The following is a 20,836-nucleotide window of genomic DNA, read 5'->3' on the forward strand; positions in this document are numbered from 1 at the left end:
GTGAGCCGCCAGCAGTGGTGGCTGTGGGGAAGTGAGATGGCTGATTTTTGAGAGCGGATGATATGGACGTGTGTCCATCAGAGACAGTGCATTTGTAAGACTGGATGTCGACTTTTGAACACTATTAAGGTAAATACATTGTTTTTTCTCTATCAAAATCTTTCAATTGCTAACTATGCCTAACAGTAGTTAGTGCCTTCAGTAGTTAGAATCTTTTATTTAGCTGGCAATAGTGGCGCACGCTGTATTGCAGTAGTTCGAGTAACGAAGATTTTTGTGAGGTAAGTGATTTGTGAAAGGTATAGGTTATTGTTAGTCAGGGAAATTCTTTTGTTGGGATTATTAAAAGTCAGAGTGCGTTGCGTTAAAAATATTGTGTGCCAGTTTAAGCACCGTCATGTATAATTTTTGTAAGGGGACTTTCACATGTTGAGCTGCTGGTTAACATAAGTTTAGTCAGAACACCCATACAGTTCGTATGGTAAGAGCTAGTTTATTTGTATTTTCCTGAGATGCTGCAGATATGAAGGTGGTCGTTGCTGATCGAAACCAGTAGTCTGAGGAGCTATCAAATTTGTGATCATAGCAGTAAAGAAAATTATTTTACACTTTCTGCATCACTGTTACATTCGCGACCATGTCGCAGCTTGTGCAAATAGGGGCTCCCGTACCTGTCTAGAATCTATAACATAAAAGACAACTATTTTTTTGCTGTAAATCTGTGCCTCTCAGGCTTTTTAGTACCTTCCGCGTAGGCAACTGCGTGTCCACTCTTCCTCAGCTATTCTCTGGGACGTGTACGTTCCTACAAAAGTGGGAACACCGCGAACTGTTGGGCAATGTAAGATGGTTACTACAGAATTGCACCTGGCACAAGGCTCTGTAATTATCATATCAAACAATCGGTCAGTGACCATGAAACTTGGTGCTTGCCCTCCTCTACATACTCATTGGATGATTTGGCTAAGAACTTAGTTATGGAAGCCTGCATTTTGCCTGTTTAGGCCTAAACATCAGCTGGTCATGATTCTGAAACTACCTGCCTGTAATGATCGTTCATGCGAAGGAGGACGAAGACACAGGGTGCTTTATAACAATAATACGGGGGTGAGGCGAAATTTGATATCCCAAGGAAGCAGCATGTAATGTGTGTCCTGTATGCAGTAAGCTGCGACCTTGTCATGGAGTAAAAGCGTTGATTTTCGGCAGCTTCCCACGACGTTTCTGAGCCGTGGCGGCTCGGGTTTGATCTATCGAACGTACCGTGTATAATATTATCGCTGTATCGCAGAGAAAAGGAGAAGTGGCGCCCCCCTCGTGGGGGAAGCCGGCGGGCACCTGTGACAGCGGAGTTGTTGGATTTTGGGGTGCGAGCAGAAACAGTGAGATAGGCAGTAGTGTGCGGAGCGTGAAGGCGTGTCTGCCGACGCAGTGTGTGGTGGCAAGAGGAAAGTTTGCCACGTTACCTGATTGTGGCCAGCCAGAGTGGCCGAGCGGTTCTAGGCGCTACAGTCTGGAACCGCGCGACCGCTACGGTCGCAGGTTCGAATCCTGCCTCTGGCATGGATGTGTGTGACGTCCTTAGGTTAGTTAGGTTTAAGTAGTTCTAAGTGCTAGGGGACTGATGACCTCAGATGTTAAGTCCCATAGTGCTCTGAGCCATCTGAACTATTTTTTGAACCTGATTGTGTTTGTGCGTTTGCGGCGGACTTGGTGGGTAGAGGCGCCGATGCTATCGGGAACATGCTGCTTCCGTATTTATGATGGATTTACCGTTTGCTTCTAGTGACTACATTCTCGTCTCTATGGCTCTGTGGCTGATGTGATGCCATTGCGATCACAGTTTCTGTGGATATAAGCAGCATTTTGTTCTCAATGTCCATCGTTCTGGGGATTACTGAGTGTGCTTGCCGTTGTGTATTTATTGAGCAGTGTACTTTGGACGCTTGACCTTACTATGAGGAGTCCATGACGCATTACGTGAAGGTCACTTAACTTTCTTACCGAAATATTTACGACAGCAGTGACAGTCTCATATAAAAAATTTCACAGGTCGAGAATTTGCGTTACAAATGTGTAGAAACAAAATCCTATAAATATAACAGTGTCCAAAAAATTTTCGACAACATTGTAATACATTCACGCATCTACACACGTTTCATAATTCTTAAAGTACGATTCTTGGTTTCCAACATCCTTTCCCACAAATCAGAGTCCCTAACCACTACTCATTATTCCTTACCTTATTATACATATAAAGCCGCGTTTATCCTGTGAGGACTTGCGTACTGCTTTTAAAAACTTAGTTGTCGTCAGTCACTGAATTGCTCAAATGCATTCATACTTTTCTGCTTAAGTGTTATTGTTTTATGCCCCTCTGAATGGGAAAATGATAAAGGGCCTTACTATTACTAACCTTATTATGTGCCACTGACTTGGTTGTGTTTTTCAGCTGCGTAATTTGTGCGTTTATTGTAATGAACCGATGTCGGTATCTGACTAATGTTTCCCTGTGACATTGACTGTTAATCTTGTAACGAACACTGTTTTAGATATTTTAATTAGTGTGTTGCAGGACATGTCCTATTTGTGCCTCGCAAGTGGAGAGCGGCGGCGGTTTATTGGCCATGATGATGTGTTGGTAGATCCATTTCACGAGTCCAGGCCAGTCACCTGGAGATTTAGAAGTTGTATGTTGTGTTAAGTTAATACTCCTCATTTTAAGCGTAGTGCGCTCATGCAGGAAGTTTATGTGGTTTTGCGCAGATCGCGCTGTATGTTTACATGACTCTGAATTCAGTGCGTTAAGTGGTGTCCTCTGAGATGCTGGAAGTAGTGGATAGACAGTTGTTTTGGACACGTTGTACATGCAAATAATTTATGTCCTTATTACGTTGGTGAGTTGCTTGCCCTTTGTGTCACAGGTGGTGCTAATTTCATTAATTTCGCCACCGGTCTTCGCAGAGGCTGCGGGAGGAACCGACCCACTGTGGCAAGCAGTTACGTAGTCGCGCCCGTCCACCGTAGCGGGCGTTGTTTACTAGCCCGACGCCTTCCTGTACCTGGTGGCGGGAGCGTGTTGACTGGTTTCTTACGGCTTGCAGTCTGGGAACCCGTACCCTTGGTGTACACGTGGAAGACTTATATTTTGCTTCCAGTACCTCGGAGTGGCTCTATGTGGGTAACAAGAACGACTTATGTTGTTGGTGGCTCAGGCCGAAAGTGGTTCATTTGCTAAACAGAAGGTGTATATGCATTTCTTTTCCATAATTGTGTAAACATGTTTAGGTGGTTGTGTTCTTTTTTTAAGTCAACTGAATTGTTGTTCAGAGGTCACTATGTATGGCCATTAATTTATGCAGACATTTAATAGCAAGGAAGTGTTTTGAATTATGTTGATTATGTGGGGAAATTGCCTTGAACAGACATTTAATTAATTAGTAAACAACTGAATGCTATTTGTGAGTTGAAGTTTATTGTGTTCCTAAACACATTAAAGGTTATTTTTAGTAGTTCACTTATGAAGTTAGGCGATTTACAAGGCCTGTTGTGTTGTTTCCTTTTAAAAGTATTATCAATGTTATTAATAGAGAAGTGTGTTGTAAAAAAATAAACAGTGAAGGAAGTGCCCCAAATCCCTTTGGTCCACACCTTCCGTCATTCACCCTTGGGTGGTATTAACAAACCGTGAAAGCCCACTCAGTTTCGTCTTTACAGGCTCCCGTAAACTTGTCGAAGTATATTACGCATCTCTGTCGCTAACTGCGTAAATCTTTAGAATCTCATCAGCAAAGTGCGACCGATATTCAGAGACGATTATTTTAATCTCACGTTGTATATCTACCCTCGCCCCTGCTAGGTATCACACCGCGGGAAACTGACGTTCTTCGGAAGATGCCTACACTGTCATCTCAACACTGCAAGTGTTATACTACGGTTCGTTTTGACAGTTCAGAGCGTACATTAGTTTCAGTCGAAATCCGGTATAGAGGTACATAGGATTAATGTACACGGTGGTTATTCGGAAAGTAATGAACGATCGATCGCGAAATTGATAATACAGTGAAAGTCTGATGAAGCTTTGCACAGATGCGTTGGGCACTGTGTCTTGTACGCCCGTCGATGGCATCATGTCGTCTTTTTAGTACTGAGCTCACAGTGAGAATGTAAAGATGGATAGAAATTAGCGTCTCCTGCAAGTATGAGGGCCTGGCGAAAGATTTCGCCTGAAGCTATGCAATCCACCTAACATAACTGCCATGCTGTTTGTTCTACACGAAAATTCTCGGCCGCGCTCTGCAGGGGCAATGAAGATACTCCTGCAGATTCTTCGATGGGACGTGTTTGATCACCCACAATACAGCCTGTAATTGGCTACCCCTGAGGTTCATCTCTGCTCAAATGAACCGCTCGCTATGAAGACAATATTATGACACAGACAATTAACTGCAGTCCAGAGTAGAAAATTGTCGAAAAGCACTGGCGGCTGTCTTCTATAACGAGGGAACTGAAAAGTTGGTACAACGCTACGACAGATTTCTAAGTCTGATTGGCGACTGTGTAGAGAAGTAGCTGGAAGATGTAGCTAATCTTTGCAAATAAAACAATGTTGATTTTCACTGTGGTTTCTATTTAGCGACCTATCGTTCCGTACTTTCCGAATGGCCCTCGTACATAAAGGTAATATGCTACAAAAGCCCTATGATAACACAATCACAAATAACGAATCGCCATTGGTACTCATTTTGGGATATTCCTATTCAGTCCATATTAACGTCTATGCATCTAAATTAACGATAAAATGTAATTTTTATATACTTAAAAATTGTTTCCAAAACTGCGGATAGGGAACTGAATATTTGAGAATGCCTCTAGTTACCATCTTCACATAACATTAGAACATTAGAACCACATTTGGGTATTACAGCCACAGGTATGGTTACACCCGTATTCAGAAATATGTACATAGGAAGTACATAGTGACATACATTTATAGGCTGAGCTTTCCATATACTGCTGAGTAATAGAGGCAATATAGTAATTTGTGTTTTGCCTTCCCCTGTCATTCTAATTACCATGAGCTACATCGGCATGTGGGCATTGTTGACGATCTCGTGTGGTTTTTTATATGTTGGTATGTCGTTGGATGCTAACAAGGTTTGGAGGTTACTTGGGATCAGATGAGTAAGAGCACGAAGATTACTTGCAAGTACGTTCATGTGATAGGTGTTCCTAGGAATTGTAGGAATATATGCAAACACGTAGTTGGGTAGCGCTTAGATTGAGCCGACAGAGGTGTTCGTTGAACTTCCAGTGATTAAATTTCGCCTGTGCTATAACTGTCCTGAAGCTTGTTGATATTTGTGCATCATTATACCATGGTAATTGTGGAACCAAGTGATGAGTTAGTGCGTCGTGACTCCCTTGGGTTTTAGTAGTCCTCAACCATTCTTCTTTTCAGCCCGCCGACAACTGCTTTTAGACCACGGGTATCACATATGTGAGACAGAGTTTATTATGTTTAATAGCTTCGTGTAGAGATACTAGCTTTGCTAGGACATCTAATTGTTCAGTTCCTCGTATCCCAGAGTGGCCTTCCATCAATATCATCGCTATTCTGCGATACTTCCTCTGCAGCCGAAACAATTATGAAGTGGCCACAGTTATCATGATGGTTTCTAATCGGTTATAGGGCTGACATACTATGAAAGATTATGACTATCGTGTCTGCTGTGGTCATGTGTGCGAATATCAGGGGTTCCAAAACGACAGTCAGCTGCGCTGTCATAGTACTGAAGTGTTGAAGTGTGGAGCCATCTTGTACAATCCTTGTCGTTTGTTTCAGGTTACCCAATAAACGCTATTAGCGCTGTCACTAGGAATATCTGTGTATATCACGTACGCAGCGTGAGACTGAGACAAGAATTCCATTGCCGCATCCTGGTTTTAAAACGTTAAATTGGTCCTGGCATCAGTTGGTTAAGGTGGATGTTCCGTATGGTCTGTTGTAATGTGGTGGAAGAGGACTTTACCACGCTTGGTGCCTTAATGCATATATCTTCATATATTTAGCTACAACGGGTGATAGTTGCTTATTTAGCAGTATTTGTCGCACATACAGAACCATGTTAATTACCGTATTTCTTCGTCAAGGGGGCCATATTCGTCGAAACAGAGCCACATTAGGAATTTGTTGCCGAGAAATGTTCGTAGCAGCTGTAACGGTGGTTCATTCGCTCCAACAAGTAGTGCTTTGGTTGAAATTGACATGAACGCTCCAGACTTTGTACAGCAAAGTGTCGAGTCTTTTGAGCGTGCTGTTTGATACTGATACGGAGTACATGTGTCCGCAATCAAAGTGTGTTCTTAGCAGGGGCCGATATAAAATCATCGCTGTCCGCCGATCGGAGCCCCACTATACTCCACTCGTAGATATGATAAGACTGCCTGCTTATGTCGGATATAATGACCCCATCTTAGTTTATCATCGATAATCATCCTTAGATATTTTGTTGTTTTTACAACAGGAAAATTATGTTGTGCCAATTACACTGTTTGCGGAAGTGATATGCTGTGGCGAGTAATGACCATTAGTGTAGACTTGCCATCATAGATTTCAAAGCACGTTCCTATAAAATACTCAAGAAGTGTAAGGCAGACACCACTTGGTACCACAAAATTTTCCGAATCTAGTATGTCTACTAGCATTTTTTTCCCACTGCGTTTGCATTCCTGCAGCCCCATAGTGGATGGAGGTCGTTAAAATCACCTAGTACCAGAAGAGGTTTCCGATGGAGTCAAACATTGTTGTTAACTGTTGTCTGGAAAGCCTGTCATTAGAAGCTTCGTATGTTAAGAGCAAATCCAAATTGAGATCCTTGATCTTCAGTCGAATACCCACCATTTTATTGCATCTTGATGAGTGTCAGTACTGTCAATTTGTTGTTTGTTGTTGTGGTCTTCAGTCCTGAGACTGTTTTGATGCAGCTCTCCATGCTACTCTATCCTGTGCAAGCTTCTTCATCTCCCAGTACTTACTGCAACCTACATCCTTCTGAATGCGCTTTGTATATTCATCTCTTGGTCTCCCTCTACAATTTTTACCCTCCACGCTGCCCTCCAATGCTAAATTTGTGATTCCTTGATGCCTCAGAACATGTCCTACCAACCAGTCCCTTCTTCTTGTCAAGTTGTGCCACAAACTCCTCTTCTCCCCAATTCTATTCAATACCTCCTCATTAGTTACGTGACCTATCCATCTAATCTTCAGCATTCGTCTGTAGCACCTTCCAAGTCCTTTGCTGTCTCTGACAGAATTATAATGTCATCGGCGAATCTCAAAATTTTTACTTCTTCTCCATGGATTTCAATACCCACTACGAATTTTTCTTTTGTTTCTTTTACTGCTTGCTCAATATACAGATTGAATAACATCGAGGAGAGGCGACAGCCCTGTCTCACTCCCTTCAAAAACCACTACTTCCCTTTCATGTCCCTCGACTCTTATAACTGCCATCTGGTTTCTGTACAAATTGTAAATAGCCTATCGCTCCATGTATTTTACCCCTGCCACCTTTAGAATTTGAGAGTATTGCAGTCAACATTGTCAAAAGCTTTCTCTAAGTCTATACATGCTAGAAACGTAGGTTTGCCTTTCCTTAATCTTTCTTCTAAGATAAGGCGTACGGTTAGTATTGCCTCATGTGTTCCAACATTTCTACGGAATCCAAACTGATCTTCCCCGAGGTCGGCTTCTACCAGTTTTTCCGTTCGTCTGTAAAGAATTCGCGTTAGCATTTTGCAGCTGTGGCTTATTAAACTGATAGTTCAGTAATTTTCACTTCTGTCAACTCCTGCTTTCTTTGGGATTGGAATTATTATATTCTTCTTGAAGTCTGAGGGTATTTCGCCGGTCTCATATATCTTGCTCACCAGATGGTAGAGTTTTGTCAGGACTGGCTCTCTCACGGCTGTCAGTAGTTCTAATGGAATGTTGTCTACTCCCGGAGCCTTGTTTCGACTCTGGTCTTTCAGTGCTCTGTCAAACTCTTCACGCAGTATCGTATCTCCCATTTCATCTTCATCTACATCCTCTTCCATTTTCATAATATTGTCCTCAAGTACATCGCCCATTTATAGACCGTCTATATATTTCTTCCACCTTTCTGCTTTCCATTCCTTGCTTTGAACTGGGTTTCCGTCTACCTCTTGATATTCATACTTCTCTTTTTTCCAAAGTGAGATAAGCCTCTACATCCTTACATTAGTCCTCTAGCCATCCCTGCTTAGCCATTTTGCACTTCCTGTCGATCTCATATTTGAGACCTTTGCATTCCTTTTTGCCTGCTTCATTTACTGCAGTTATATATTTTCTCCTTTTATCAATTAAATTTAATATTTCTTCTGTTACCCAAGGATTTCTACTAGCCGTCGTCTTTTTACCTACTTGATCGTCTGCTGCCTTCACTACTTCATCCCTCAGAGCTACCCATTCTTCTTCTACTGTGTTTCTTTCCCCCATTCCTGTCAATCGTTCCCTAATGTTCTCCCTGAAACTCTGTACAACCTCTGCTTTAGTCAGTTTATCGAGGTCCCATCTCCTTAAATTCCCCCCTGTTTGCAGTTTCTTCAGTTTTAATCTGCAGTTCATACCCAATAGATTGTGGTCAGAGGCCACATCTGCCCTGGAAATGTCTTACAATTTAAAACCTGGTTCCTAAATCTCTGTTTTCCCATTATATAATCTATCTGATACCTTCTAGTATCTCCAGGGTTCTTCCATGTATACAACTTTCTTTCATGATTCTTGAACCAAGTGTTAGCTATGATTAAGTTTGCTCTGTGCAAAATTTTACCAGACGGCTTACTCTTTCATTTCTTACCCATCCATATTCACCTACTACATTTCCTTCTCTCCCTTTTCCTACTCTCGAATTCCAGTCACCAATGACTATTAAATTTTCGTCTCTCTTCACTACGTGAATACTTTCTTTTATCTCGTCATACATGTCTTCAATTTCTTCATCATCTGCAGAGCTAGTTGGCATATAAACTTGTACTACTGTAGTAGGAGTGGGCTTCGTGTCTATCTTGGACACAATAATGCGTTCACTATGCTGTTTGTAGTAGCTTACCCGCACTCCTATTTTTTTATTCATTATTAAACCCCTATTTGATATTGTATTTGTAATTCTGTATTCACCTGACAAAAAGTCTTGTTCCTCCTGCCACCGAATTTCACTAATTCCCACTATATCTAACTTTAACCTATCCATTTCCGTTTTGAAATTTTCTAACCTACCTGCCCGATTAAGGGATCTGACATTCCACGCTCCGATCCGTAGAACGCCAGTTTTCATTCTCCTGATAACGACGTCCTCCTGTGTAGTCCCCGCCTGGAGATCCGAATGGGGGACTATTTTACTTCCGGAATATTTTACCCAACAGGACGCGATCATCATTTAACCATACAGTAAAGCTGCATGCCCTCGGGAAAAATCACTGCTCTAGTTTCCCCTTGCTTTCAGCCGTTCGCAGTACCACCACAACAAGGCCATGTTGGTTAGTGTTACAAGGCCAGATCAGTCAATCATCCAGACTGTTGCCCCTGCAACTACTGAAAAGGCTGCTGCCCCTCTTCAGGAACCACACGTTTGTCTGGCCTCTCAACAGGTACCCATCCGTTGTCGTTGCACCTACGTTACGGCCATCTGTATCGCTGAGGCACGCAAGCCTCCCCACCAAAGGCTAGGTCCATGGTTCATGGGGGGGGGGGGGGGACTAGCACAGGTGAAAAGGCCATTCGTAGCCAAGAGCTGTCTGCTACTACCAAACCCACTCCTTAATTTGAGGAAGAAATGAAGTGTGTGCAAACCGGAACAGAAGGGAATCGATGTATTTGTGATGTGGTGCGACAGAGGAATGCTGAAAACTAGGTGGATTGATAAGATAAGGAAGGAAGAGTTCTGCGCAGAATCGGAGAGGTAAGCAATATTTGGAAAACACTAACAAATAGAAGGGACAGGATGACAGCACATTTGATAAGTCGTCAGGGAATAACTCCCATGATACTAGGGGGAGCTGAGAGGGTAAAAATTGTGGAGGAAGACAGAAACTGTAATATATCCAGCAAATAATTGAGGACGTAGATTGCAAGTGCTGATCTAACAAGGGGACCCTCCATACTGTAAATCACGGATTTTGATGCGCTTCAAACATGATGCAGAGGCACTTACCCTGAGTATCTGACTTTCCGTTTTATTAGCGACGGGCTTTGGTTTTTGAGAATATCGATTTTGAATTTCATTGCTTGCTTTGTTTACCCGTAACATAAAATGTACACTGAGTAAGTCAGCGTAGCGCAATGGTAGAGGCTAACGGCTACCACGCTGGAGGTAGAGTGTTCAAATACTGCCCGAGTACTTTTTTTTTCAAAATCGACCGCAGTTTTCAATTTTATTTCAAAGAATATCAACAAACAATGTAAGGCGCGCGAAATTATAAAGATATATTCAGTTATTAATTTTTTTTCTCATACAATATTACAAAATATTATTTTTCATCGTCCACATTGCTTGATGTGCCAGGACAATATTGTGGCTGATACTTATCACAGAAACAACCGAAGCACAAATTTTCGCATCACCACGCGCATTTTATGAAAGCAACCGTCTTGCTGGCGTGCGCTGTCATCATGAGCGATACCGGGAAACACAATTCTTTTGCATTCATAAAGATTTCTCTTTCAACCTCTATTTAGATGCGAACCATACTATTTAATCATGCTTTCAAAATTAGGTGCCCTGAAATGATGTAGGATTAACGATTGTAATTTTATCGAATATTCCCTACAAGCGATCTCCCTGTTGTCTTCCATCAAGTCGGGACCATTCTGAACAATTTTCGTGAAAATTTTCACCTGTCGGTAAAAATAATCGTCGCACGGCTGCCAATAAGGGGTGCACTTTGTTGGGACCACTTTTAGGGTGCAGGTGCTCACCTTCCTTTCTTCAGTGAATATCGTATAAAGTTGAATCGGTTTGCCCTCCCCACGAATCGATAATGCACAAAAAAATTTTCTGTCCCACGTACGGAAGATTTACAGAACGCAAAAATTCTTCGTATACTAGTTCCGTGAACTTCCCGCATTTCGACTACATTTATGTATTTCCCAATTAATTCGTCTACTCGTTTTTGAACATTAGGATCAAATTTTCTGGACTGTGTTGCATACATTAAAAGAAAAAAAAACCATATGGGACCACGATTCGAACAGGGTACCTCCAGCGTGTTAGCCGTGCTCCTGAGCCACTGCGCTACGCTGACTTTCTCGGGTTACACCTAATGTTACGGCTATACACAGCACGCAAAGAACTTCAAATTCAATTTTCTCAAAAACCAAGGCACATCGCTAAAAAAACCGGATAGCCTGGTACTCAGGGTAAGTGCCCCTACAACATATTTGAAGCGCATCAACATCCGTGATTTACAGTATGGAGGGTCCCCTTGTAAGATGAAGAGGCTGGCACAAGAGAGGGATTCGTTGCGAGTCACATCGCACCTATCAGAAGACTGAGGACAGCCAACAAAAAAAATAAAAAAAAAGAAACTGGAGCATCAATGTCGCATCCCGCATACGATCCGCCTCTTCAGATGCATAATGAACAATGTAGATATGATAACGAGTATAATGGAAAGGGATTCGGCTCTATCGTTAAGTACTAACGTTAAAAACACCCATCGCTAGACTGGAGCAATCCATCAGTTCAGTTCAGGGGTAATAGCACTCACCAAACATTTTGAGACTGTTATGGATGTTTGACTGTAATTCACCGGCTTCAATTACAAGGGAAGCTCCCCATCGCACCCCCCTCAGATTTAGTTATAAGTTGGCATAGTGGATAGGCCTTGAAAAACTGAACACAGATAAATTGAGAAAACAGGAAGAAGTTGTGTGGAACTGTGAAAAAATAAGCAAAATATACAAAATGAGTAGTTCGTGGAAAGATAGGCAACATCAAGGACACTAGGAGCGCAGGAGCGCCGTGGTCTTGTGGTAACGTGAGCAGCTGCGGAACGAAAGGTCCTTGGTTCAAATCTTCCATCGAGTGAAAACTTTAATTTTTTATTTTCAGTTTATGTGACAAAACTCTTATGTTTTCATCACTTTTTTGGGAGTGATTATCACATCCACAAGAAAACCTAAATCGGGCAAGGTAGAAGAATCCTTTTACCCATTCGCCAAGTGCACAAGTTAGGTGGGTCGACAACATATTCCTGTCATGTGACGCACATGCCGTCACCAGTGTCGCATAGAATATATCAGATGTGTTTTCCTGTGGAGGAATCGGTTGACCTATGACCTTGCGATCAAATGTTTTCGGTTCCGATTGGAGAGGCACGTCCTTTCGCCTACTGATCGCACGGTTTTGCGATGCGGTCGCAAAACACAGACACTAAACTTATTACAGTGAACAGAGACGTCAATGAACGAACGGACAGATAATAACTATGCAAAAATAAAAAAAGTAAACTTTTCACTCGTGGGAAGACTTGAACCAAGGACCTCTCCTTCTGCAGCTGCTCACGCTACCACGGGACCACGGCGCTACTGAGCTCACGTTTTCCTTGATGTTGCCTATGTGGCCCATGGACTACTCAGTTTGTATATTTTGCTTATTTTTTCACAGTTCCACACAACTTCTTCCTGTTTTCTCAATTGATCTGTGTTCAGTTTATCAAGGCCTATCCACTGTGCCAAGTTATAACTAAATCTGAGGGGGGTGCGATGGGGAGGTTCCCTTGTTAGTATCTTAAGTATGAAATTCGAAGATGAGTTACTTCCTGCAGAAATGTCGGCAGTGAATACTTCTTTTAGCAGGTATGAAGTGAGAGTGAGGTGGGATACTCACGGCTCCACGCCCTCGACGTCGAAGTAGTGGAAGCGCACTGCGACCCTCTGTCCGGGCCGGCCGTGGAAGAAGTAGTGGCACTCGGTGTCCCGGGGGTAGAGTCCGGGGAAGTTGGGTGTGGAGAGGCGGCCCGCCGACGCCACGCTGCTGTTGAACGAGAAGGCGCACGGCCACGCCGACAGCTGGCGGCCGCCCACCGAGGACACGCCCAGGTCTGCGGCACGGCGCGTCGCCACAGCCTCAGCCGAGTGGCTACACTGCACTGGCAGTTGCACTACTGTGTGATAACACACTGCAAGCAGATACCGTGTGACAACGATACAAGGAAAGTCACTGATTTTTAAATACACACTATGTGATCAAAAGTATCCGGACACCCCCAAAAACATACGTGTTTCATATTAGGTGCATTGTGCTGCCACCTACTGCCACGTACTCCATATCAGCGACCTCAGTAGCCATTAGACATCGTGAGACAGCAGAATGGGGCGCTCCGCGGAACTCACGGACTTGCAACGTGGTCAGGTGATTGGGTGTCACTTGTGTCATATGTCTGTACGCGAGATTTACACACTCCTAAACGTCCCTAGGTCCACTGTTTCCGATGTGATAGTGAAATGGAAACGTGAAGGGACACGTACAGCACAAAAGCGTCCAGCCGACCTCGTCTGTTCACTGGCGGAGACCGCCGACAGTTGAAGAGGGTCGTAATGTGTAATAGGCAGCCATCTATCCAGACCATCACACAGGAATTCCAAACTGCATCAGGATCCACTGAAAGTACAATGAAAGTTAGGCGGGAGGTAATAAAACTTGGATTTCACGGTCGAGCGGCTGCTCATAAGCCACACATCACATCGGTAGACGCCAAACGACGCTTCCCTTGGTGTAAGGAGCGTAAAGGCAGACATCTATCCAGACCATCACACAGAAATTCCAAACTGCATCAGGATCCACTGCAAGTAACTTACTGTGTCAGTTAGGCGGTAGGTGAGAAAACTTGGATTTCATGGTCGAACGGCTGCTCATAAGCCACACATTACGCCAGTAAACACCAAACGACGCTTCCCTTGGTGTAAGGAGCGTAAACATTGGACGACTGAACAGTGGGAAAACGTTGTATGGAAAGAGGAATCACGGTATCTAATGTGGCGATCCGATGGCAGTGTGTGGGTATAGCAAATGTCCGGTGAACGTCATCTGCTAGCGTGTGTAGCGCCAACAGTAAAATTCGGAGGTGGTGGTGTTAAGGTGTGGTTGTGTTTTTCATGGAGGAGGCTTGCAACCTTTGTTTTAAGTGGCACTATCACAGCACAGGCCGACATTGGTGTTTTAAGCATCTTCTTACTTCCCACTGTTGAAGAACAATTCGGGGATGGCGATTGCGTCTTTCAACACGATCGAGCACGTCTTCAAAATGCACGGCCTGTGGCGGAGTTGTTACACGACAATAACATCTCTGTAATGGAAGTGCCTACACAGAGTCTTGACCTGAATCCTATAGAACACCTTTGAGATGTTTTGGAACGCCGACTTCTTGCCAGGCCTCACCGAACGACATCGATACCTCTCCTCAATGCACCACTCCGTGAAGTATGGACTGCTATTCCCCAAGAAACCTTCCAGTACCTGATTGAACTCTTGCCTGCGGTAGTGGAAGAGGTCATCAAGACTACGGGTGGGGCAATACTGTATTGAATTCCAGCATTACCGATGGAGGGCGCCACGAACTTGTAAGTCATTTTCAGAAAGGGGTGCGGATACTTTTGATAACATAGTGTATTTGACCTGCTTCACAAGCCGATGTGTAATACACGCATGCACATAAAGTCTTGGGATGTTTTTCAGCTTGCTCGTGGAACAACGAAGTTTTTATTTTTAAAATGCCTTAAGATGCTTCTTACAGCTACGTTCGCGATGAACACTTTCATTTACCTTTCACTGAAGCACAATGAGCCTTCCACTGCACACACGACAAACATTCAGACAATAATGTAACTCGCCCGATACCTTTCCTATCATGTCTAGAAGTGTTGCTACTGCAATTCGGCATCGAGTTCGCCCAATGTTAATAGAAGCGGAGACATATGGAGTTACTTGTTCCTTACAGCTCCTCCTCCACCCCCCCCCCCCCCCCCCACACACACACACCACACACACACACACACACACACACACACACACACACACACACACACACACACACAAAATCACAACATATTGTAAGATCATGTGACTTCAGGGTCTAATAGTTCAATTTGAGTTGCATACACCCATTACATTACGACCGATCCACCGCTGAGGCTGCGTATTGCCAGGAAATACTTTGATATACATACAGTGTTGGTCTGTCTTGTTGTAAAATACCATTTTCGTCATGTTCTCGTAGTTGTGAAATGAATGAGCCAGCCAGCTGCCACAAGGAGACCCTATCGGCAACAGCATGAGCAGGTATCTTACAGTTGACGCAGAGGTTAACTTTTGGTTTCAGTACTCGAGATAAAACCAGTATGCCAATCTGGAGAAGTAAGGCTACTATGTCCCCGTAATTACCTCTTTTGCAAAGTTTACTACTGAAAATTTTCGCGCATTTTGGAACCAACGTGCTTCGCATAGACAAATGAGATGCGGAACTTTAGAGATAGCTCCCAAATAACAGACGTAAGTGTATGATTGATTTCAGCATTCCGCCCATGATGTTTAATTTTCCTTAAATATAGAGGGATCAACTGTTACATAGTGCGAGGTGAAACAGCTAAGACAGGTCCCACAATGGGAAAATACATTTCCTGACACAAAAAAGGAAGCACCCAGAGGATTTCGTAGGATGACAATGTCACTTCGTACACATGTACGCCATTTTATGATTAAAAACCGTATTTTACGCGGTAACCAGGCCTGGTAGGGTAGTTAAGGGCCATAAAAAGATCAGTTGCTGAGTGATCACTGTGTAGAACACGGAGGTGCCTTCTACTCTTGTCAATCAGCGTTGTCAGCACTTGGAAGAGTTTGAAAGGGTCAAATGGCTCTGAGCACTATGGGACACAACTGCTGTGGTCATCAGTCCCCTAGAACTTAGAACTACTTAAACCTAACTAACCTAAGGACATCACACACATCCATGCCCGAGGCAGGATTCGAACCTGCGACCGTAGCAGTCGCACGGTTCCGGACTGCGCGCCTAGAACCGCGAGACCACCGCGGCCGGCTGAAAGGGTCATTATTGCTGGAATCCGTTTCCGTGATTTGTCGAATCATACAGTAATCCACATTTGTAGGACATTAGTATGTGACATTGGCGCGATGTAGGAGTGCTTGGTAACGTGAGGACAGGCATACCCTCTAAGGTTCCGATCGACTACCTCTGACCACCAAGGAAGGATCGCCGTATTGTTCACCAAGCACGTTGTAGCCCCTTCGCATCTGCCATCTGAAAACAAGTAATAGGCTCCCTACAACATACTATATTATCCCACAGCTATGGTCAGAGTCCAGCAGCAACCGGACTAGGGAGTTAAGCTGTTAACACCATAAGCGGCTGCGTTAGGATTAATGCCGTGACCAGGAAGTATGGACAAGTGATGAATGGCATCGCATTGTGTTCAATGATGCATTGTGGTTCTTACTATCGCACATGACCATCGTCGGAATGTATGGTGGCAAGCTGTTTTGAAGAGGCACAGCAGTCTTGTTAGTCCTGGTGTCAAGGTATGGAGAGTCATCTGGACAGTTTGGTCATTATTGAGAAAACTAGGATGCCACAATGGTACGTGATGTACATTCTGTGTCGTAGCGGCCGTTTATCAGTTAGAGGGCCCGCAAGGTGGACTGCCGACCTCCCTTCAAGAACTCATATCGAAACATCGCCTGTGGATGTAAACAACTCTCCGCATAAACACGGAAGTACTTCGTGACAAATCATGCGAAAGAGATCCTCCAAATGGAATAAATGTGACAAGGTGTAGTACTCCGCCGAATTGGCGTTATAAGCACGCCGGCAGCTAGAACAGCTTCGGCCAGTACCTATGCCGGTTCTAGCATAGTAGACACTCGCCGTAGCATTCAGAAAAATGTTTTATCTTTGTAATTGTGTAGAATAGTATTTTGGTTATTATTTTCTTTTCATTGTCTCGTACTCTTATCTGGCTTTTGCCACCACAAGAACTGTTGTGCTTCTTGTTGTTCTTGCGTTTGGAAATTAGGGCACACCAAGAAGGCGTTTTAGTTGTAATAAAGTGTGTTCACACTTGATTGTTAATTCTTTCCTGCCGACCGCAGGACACTACATTTACTGACGACAAGGATAAAACTTTGATTTTTTAACGAAATGGCCTTTTCAGAGGAACTTCTTCAGTCCTTGGTGGAAACTCTACAGCAGATTCAGGCAGCAGTCACAAGGTCAGGACTTCGTCCTCAGTCCCCAGCATTGCAAGAGGTAGCTCGTAGAGTTGATTCCATTGCGTGTAAATTTAACACTTTGGACATGGCTCCACCGACATTTCCGGCTTTTGATAGGTCTGTCGAACCATGGTCAAATTATGTCGAACGGTTGGAACAACAATTACTGGCACATGGGATCCACGACGAAAATCGATGTCAATGTTTTTTTTTTTTTTTTTTTAATTTTATAAGCGTCAGTTAGTCTACAGATGTATCGTTTAATTCAACTACTGAGCCCTGAGCAGACCCATCGCTAACTCTGGTTTACTCACATTAAAGGCTGCCTTTTTGAGTACTTTGACGCACAAACACACATCACCTCCGCCCGTAATACTTTTTTTTCTTGCCTTAAGTCCCAAGATCAGACATATCGGGAATGTATTGCGACACTCCAGAGTCCCTCCCGTGCTTGCAAATTCCGGTGTGGCAATGTTGCTTGGAAGCAATCTCATGCCTTGATTCGCATTATGGTAGTGATTCACGCACCAGACGAAGGTGTTCTGGCTGATATTTTGAAGTTACAGGACCCGTCCCTCGACACCTGTCTGCCGATCATTCGTGTGTTTAAATAGTCTCACTGGTTACAACAGCCGCGTCGTCTTGATCCGGCTGTTTTTGCGGCTCGCCAGTTGCCTAGCGCCAAGCTCTTGCTCCTTGTCGATCCGTTGGTAAATAACGAGACAGAAAGCTTCTCGCCCGTTTTCCATGTCTGGACTGTTTCCGGACTCCCCAACGGTCGGAGTGCCCCCACCTCCGAGCAAGGTGCACGGCTTGCAGCCGAACGGGCCATATAGCCGTTGTGTGTCAGGCTTAGCAGAAACATCACGTAGATGACACGCTTCCTGCAGACGCACAGGCTCGTCACGAATCGTCACCTCAGGACCTGGAAACCTCGCATTCCATTAATGGACAAGTATTATTCATCATTTTCCAGTCGGGAGCCCGTTTTCTCCTTACCTTGGAGGCCATGCATATCCCGGTGGTCTTCCAAATTGATACGACATCATCTGTTTCTGTTGTGGATGGTGCCGCATACCAACGCTTGGGCTCGCCAGCTTTGTCCCCATACACTCGCTCCTTGCGGAGTTTCAGTAATCACCCTACATCAGTCGACGGCGTTTTTTCCACACAGATCTCTTACACTGTCGTTCCTTCACCACTCAGCTTTGGTGGCCGGCTCTCCCGGCGCCGCTAACCTTCTGGGTGTGGACATTTTCATCTGGGTTTGTGAGTGCAGAATGTTCAGGCGGTTTTGATCCCCTCCTCGGATACCAACCTCGTCCCGTTGTTCAGCAAATACGAAACGTTGTTCTCATTCCCCACATCAGGAGTGAAGGGATTCACCGCGCATGTCCAGCTTCTTCCTTCTGCTGTCTCTCGTTTCTTTTTAAGGCCTACCCGGTCTCCCTTGCTCTCCGAGACAGGCTCCAGGTGGAACTTCCCCGCTTACAAGACGAAGGCATCGTTTCTCCCGTCGCGCACAATCGCTGGGCGACACCTGTCGTGTTAGACGAGAAGCAGAATGGTGCTTTATGCATCTGTGGCGATTTTAAAGTCAGAGTAAATTCTCAGTCCGTCATCGATCCATACCCTATCCCATCAGTGGATGACATACATCTCTTGCAGGCTCAACCGTTTTTTTCCGAAATTGATTTGCGTGATGTAATTTACAGCTGCCGTTGGATGAGGAATCGCAACAGACCCTAGTCATCAATACCCCATGTGGCGTTTCCCGGTATAAGCATCACCATTTGGCATAGCCAACGCCCCCTCCATTTTCCAACGATATTTGGAACACCTGACAAGTCAGGTGCCCGTTGCGGCCAGTTATCTGGTCGATGTCATCGTCGGTGGCTCGTCTGCGGTTGACCTTGCGGACAAGCTGGATAGGCTGTTTCAGATTTTTTCCGAGGCTAACCTGCGTTGCTGGATAGAAAAGGGTGACTTTTTTGCTCGGGAGGCCAGTTATCTCAGGTTCGTGATTGATGCCTGCGGCGTACACGCCTCTAAGGAGTATGTCGAGGTGATTCAAAATTTGCCTCCTCCCACCAATGTGAAGCAACTGAAACTTTTCCTCAGGCAAATCAACTATTATCGGCATTTTATACCCCACGCCGCCGAGATTTTGGCGCCCCGGACCGGATTATTGCAAAGGGTATGCGTTGGGTTTGGGACCCAGCATGTGGACAGGTTTTCAAACGCCTCTAGTTGGCTACCTCCCGCCCTCCTTGTCTGGCCGCTTACGATCCTTCACTGCCCCTCATCGTCGCCGCCTATGCTTCAGACTGTGGCTGGGTGCGATGTTCTAGCAAGAGGTCGACGGCATTGAGAGGCTGGTGGCTATTGCATCAAAAAAATTGACAGACGCTCAAACCAAATATAGTTTTATTGAAAACGAAGACGGCGCGCTGCTTCCAGCGTGGGGCGCTCTTCCTGCGACGTTCAACCATGATATTGTCTATCGCACCTCTGAATGGCACTCAAAAGCCAGTTTTCGGTCTCGACTGCCTGCCGGGGCGGATCGAGAGTTTGACGCCTCCCCCTTGGTTTGTTTCCATGTGGAGCCGGACATGAAAGCAGTTCTGGAGGCGCTTCCGTTGGATGCCGATGCGGTTCGGCAGGCCACCGCTCAGGATCAGAAACTGCAAGCACTCCGCCGAAAAATCGCAGCGGGTTGGCCGTTAAGCCGTTGTAGCGTCCGCGATGCGGTGGTCCAGTATTTTTGGAGTCATCGGCACAGTCTCTTTTTCAGCAGTGACGTCATTCTTTTGCGTAGTCATTCGGGCATTCCCGGGGTGGTCATACCGCATGCATAGCGCTGCCGTGTCCTCGATCTCCTCCACGCTGGCAATTGGGGGATCGTCCTCACCAAACAGCTCGCCCACTGACATCTTTACTGGCGCGGTTTGGATAAAGACCTGCAGTACGTGCCAAAGACGTCAGGCAGCACCCCCATGTCAGTATTGTTTGTGGCTGGATGCTGCTGCTTCATGGGAATGCCTCCACTTGTATTTCGCAGGGCCGTTTCATGGTTCCCAGTGCCTCATCCTGATCGATTCTGGATCGAGATACCCTTACGTATCCCGCATGATGAACGCTACCTCTGCTGAGACTTTTTTTTTTCACTAGCTGCTTATATTTTATGACCCACCGTCTAATTTCTTATGGTGGGTCGTATGTTGCCACTTAGCCGTTGTGACTGGGTCCGGGGTCCGGAGTGACTGAAAGTAACACCACACCGGCTCCCGTCCCCACTCACACCGTTGCCCGTGTCCCGCCACGTGGAGGCGGGCTCTGTTTAGATCCATTTGATATCTTATTTTTTGTACAGCATTAGAAAAACTTATAACTAATACAAAATCAAGTAAGATATTAATAAACAAAACGAAATTAAATATTTAGAAAGAAGGAAGGAAGAGAACTGTATAGAGAAGTTATAGGTATAATATTGCCCGTCACCTGGTTGTGGGCGGCGGCCCGGGTCT

At 44.8% G+C, this 20,836-nt stretch overlaps 1 protein-coding gene across 1 annotated transcript in view; it reads right to left on the reverse strand.

Moving 5' to 3' along the window:
- LOC126234651 (suppressor of lurcher protein 1-like) overlaps positions 1-20,836 on the reverse strand; it is a 652,665-nt gene that overhangs the window by 31,434 nt on the left and 600,395 nt on the right. The window contains exon 11 of the mRNA XM_049943382.1: positions 12,912-13,125. Within this exon, the coding sequence (XP_049799339.1) occupies positions 12,912-13,125 (214 nt within the window). The remainder of the gene's footprint in view (positions 1-12,911; positions 13,126-20,836) is intronic.

Source organism: Schistocerca nitens, chromosome 2 (genome assembly GCF_023898315.1).
Source record: "Schistocerca nitens isolate TAMUIC-IGC-003100 chromosome 2, iqSchNite1.1, whole genome shotgun sequence".
In the NCBI taxonomy this organism is placed as follows: Eukaryota; Metazoa; Arthropoda; class Insecta; order Orthoptera; family Acrididae; genus Schistocerca; species Schistocerca nitens.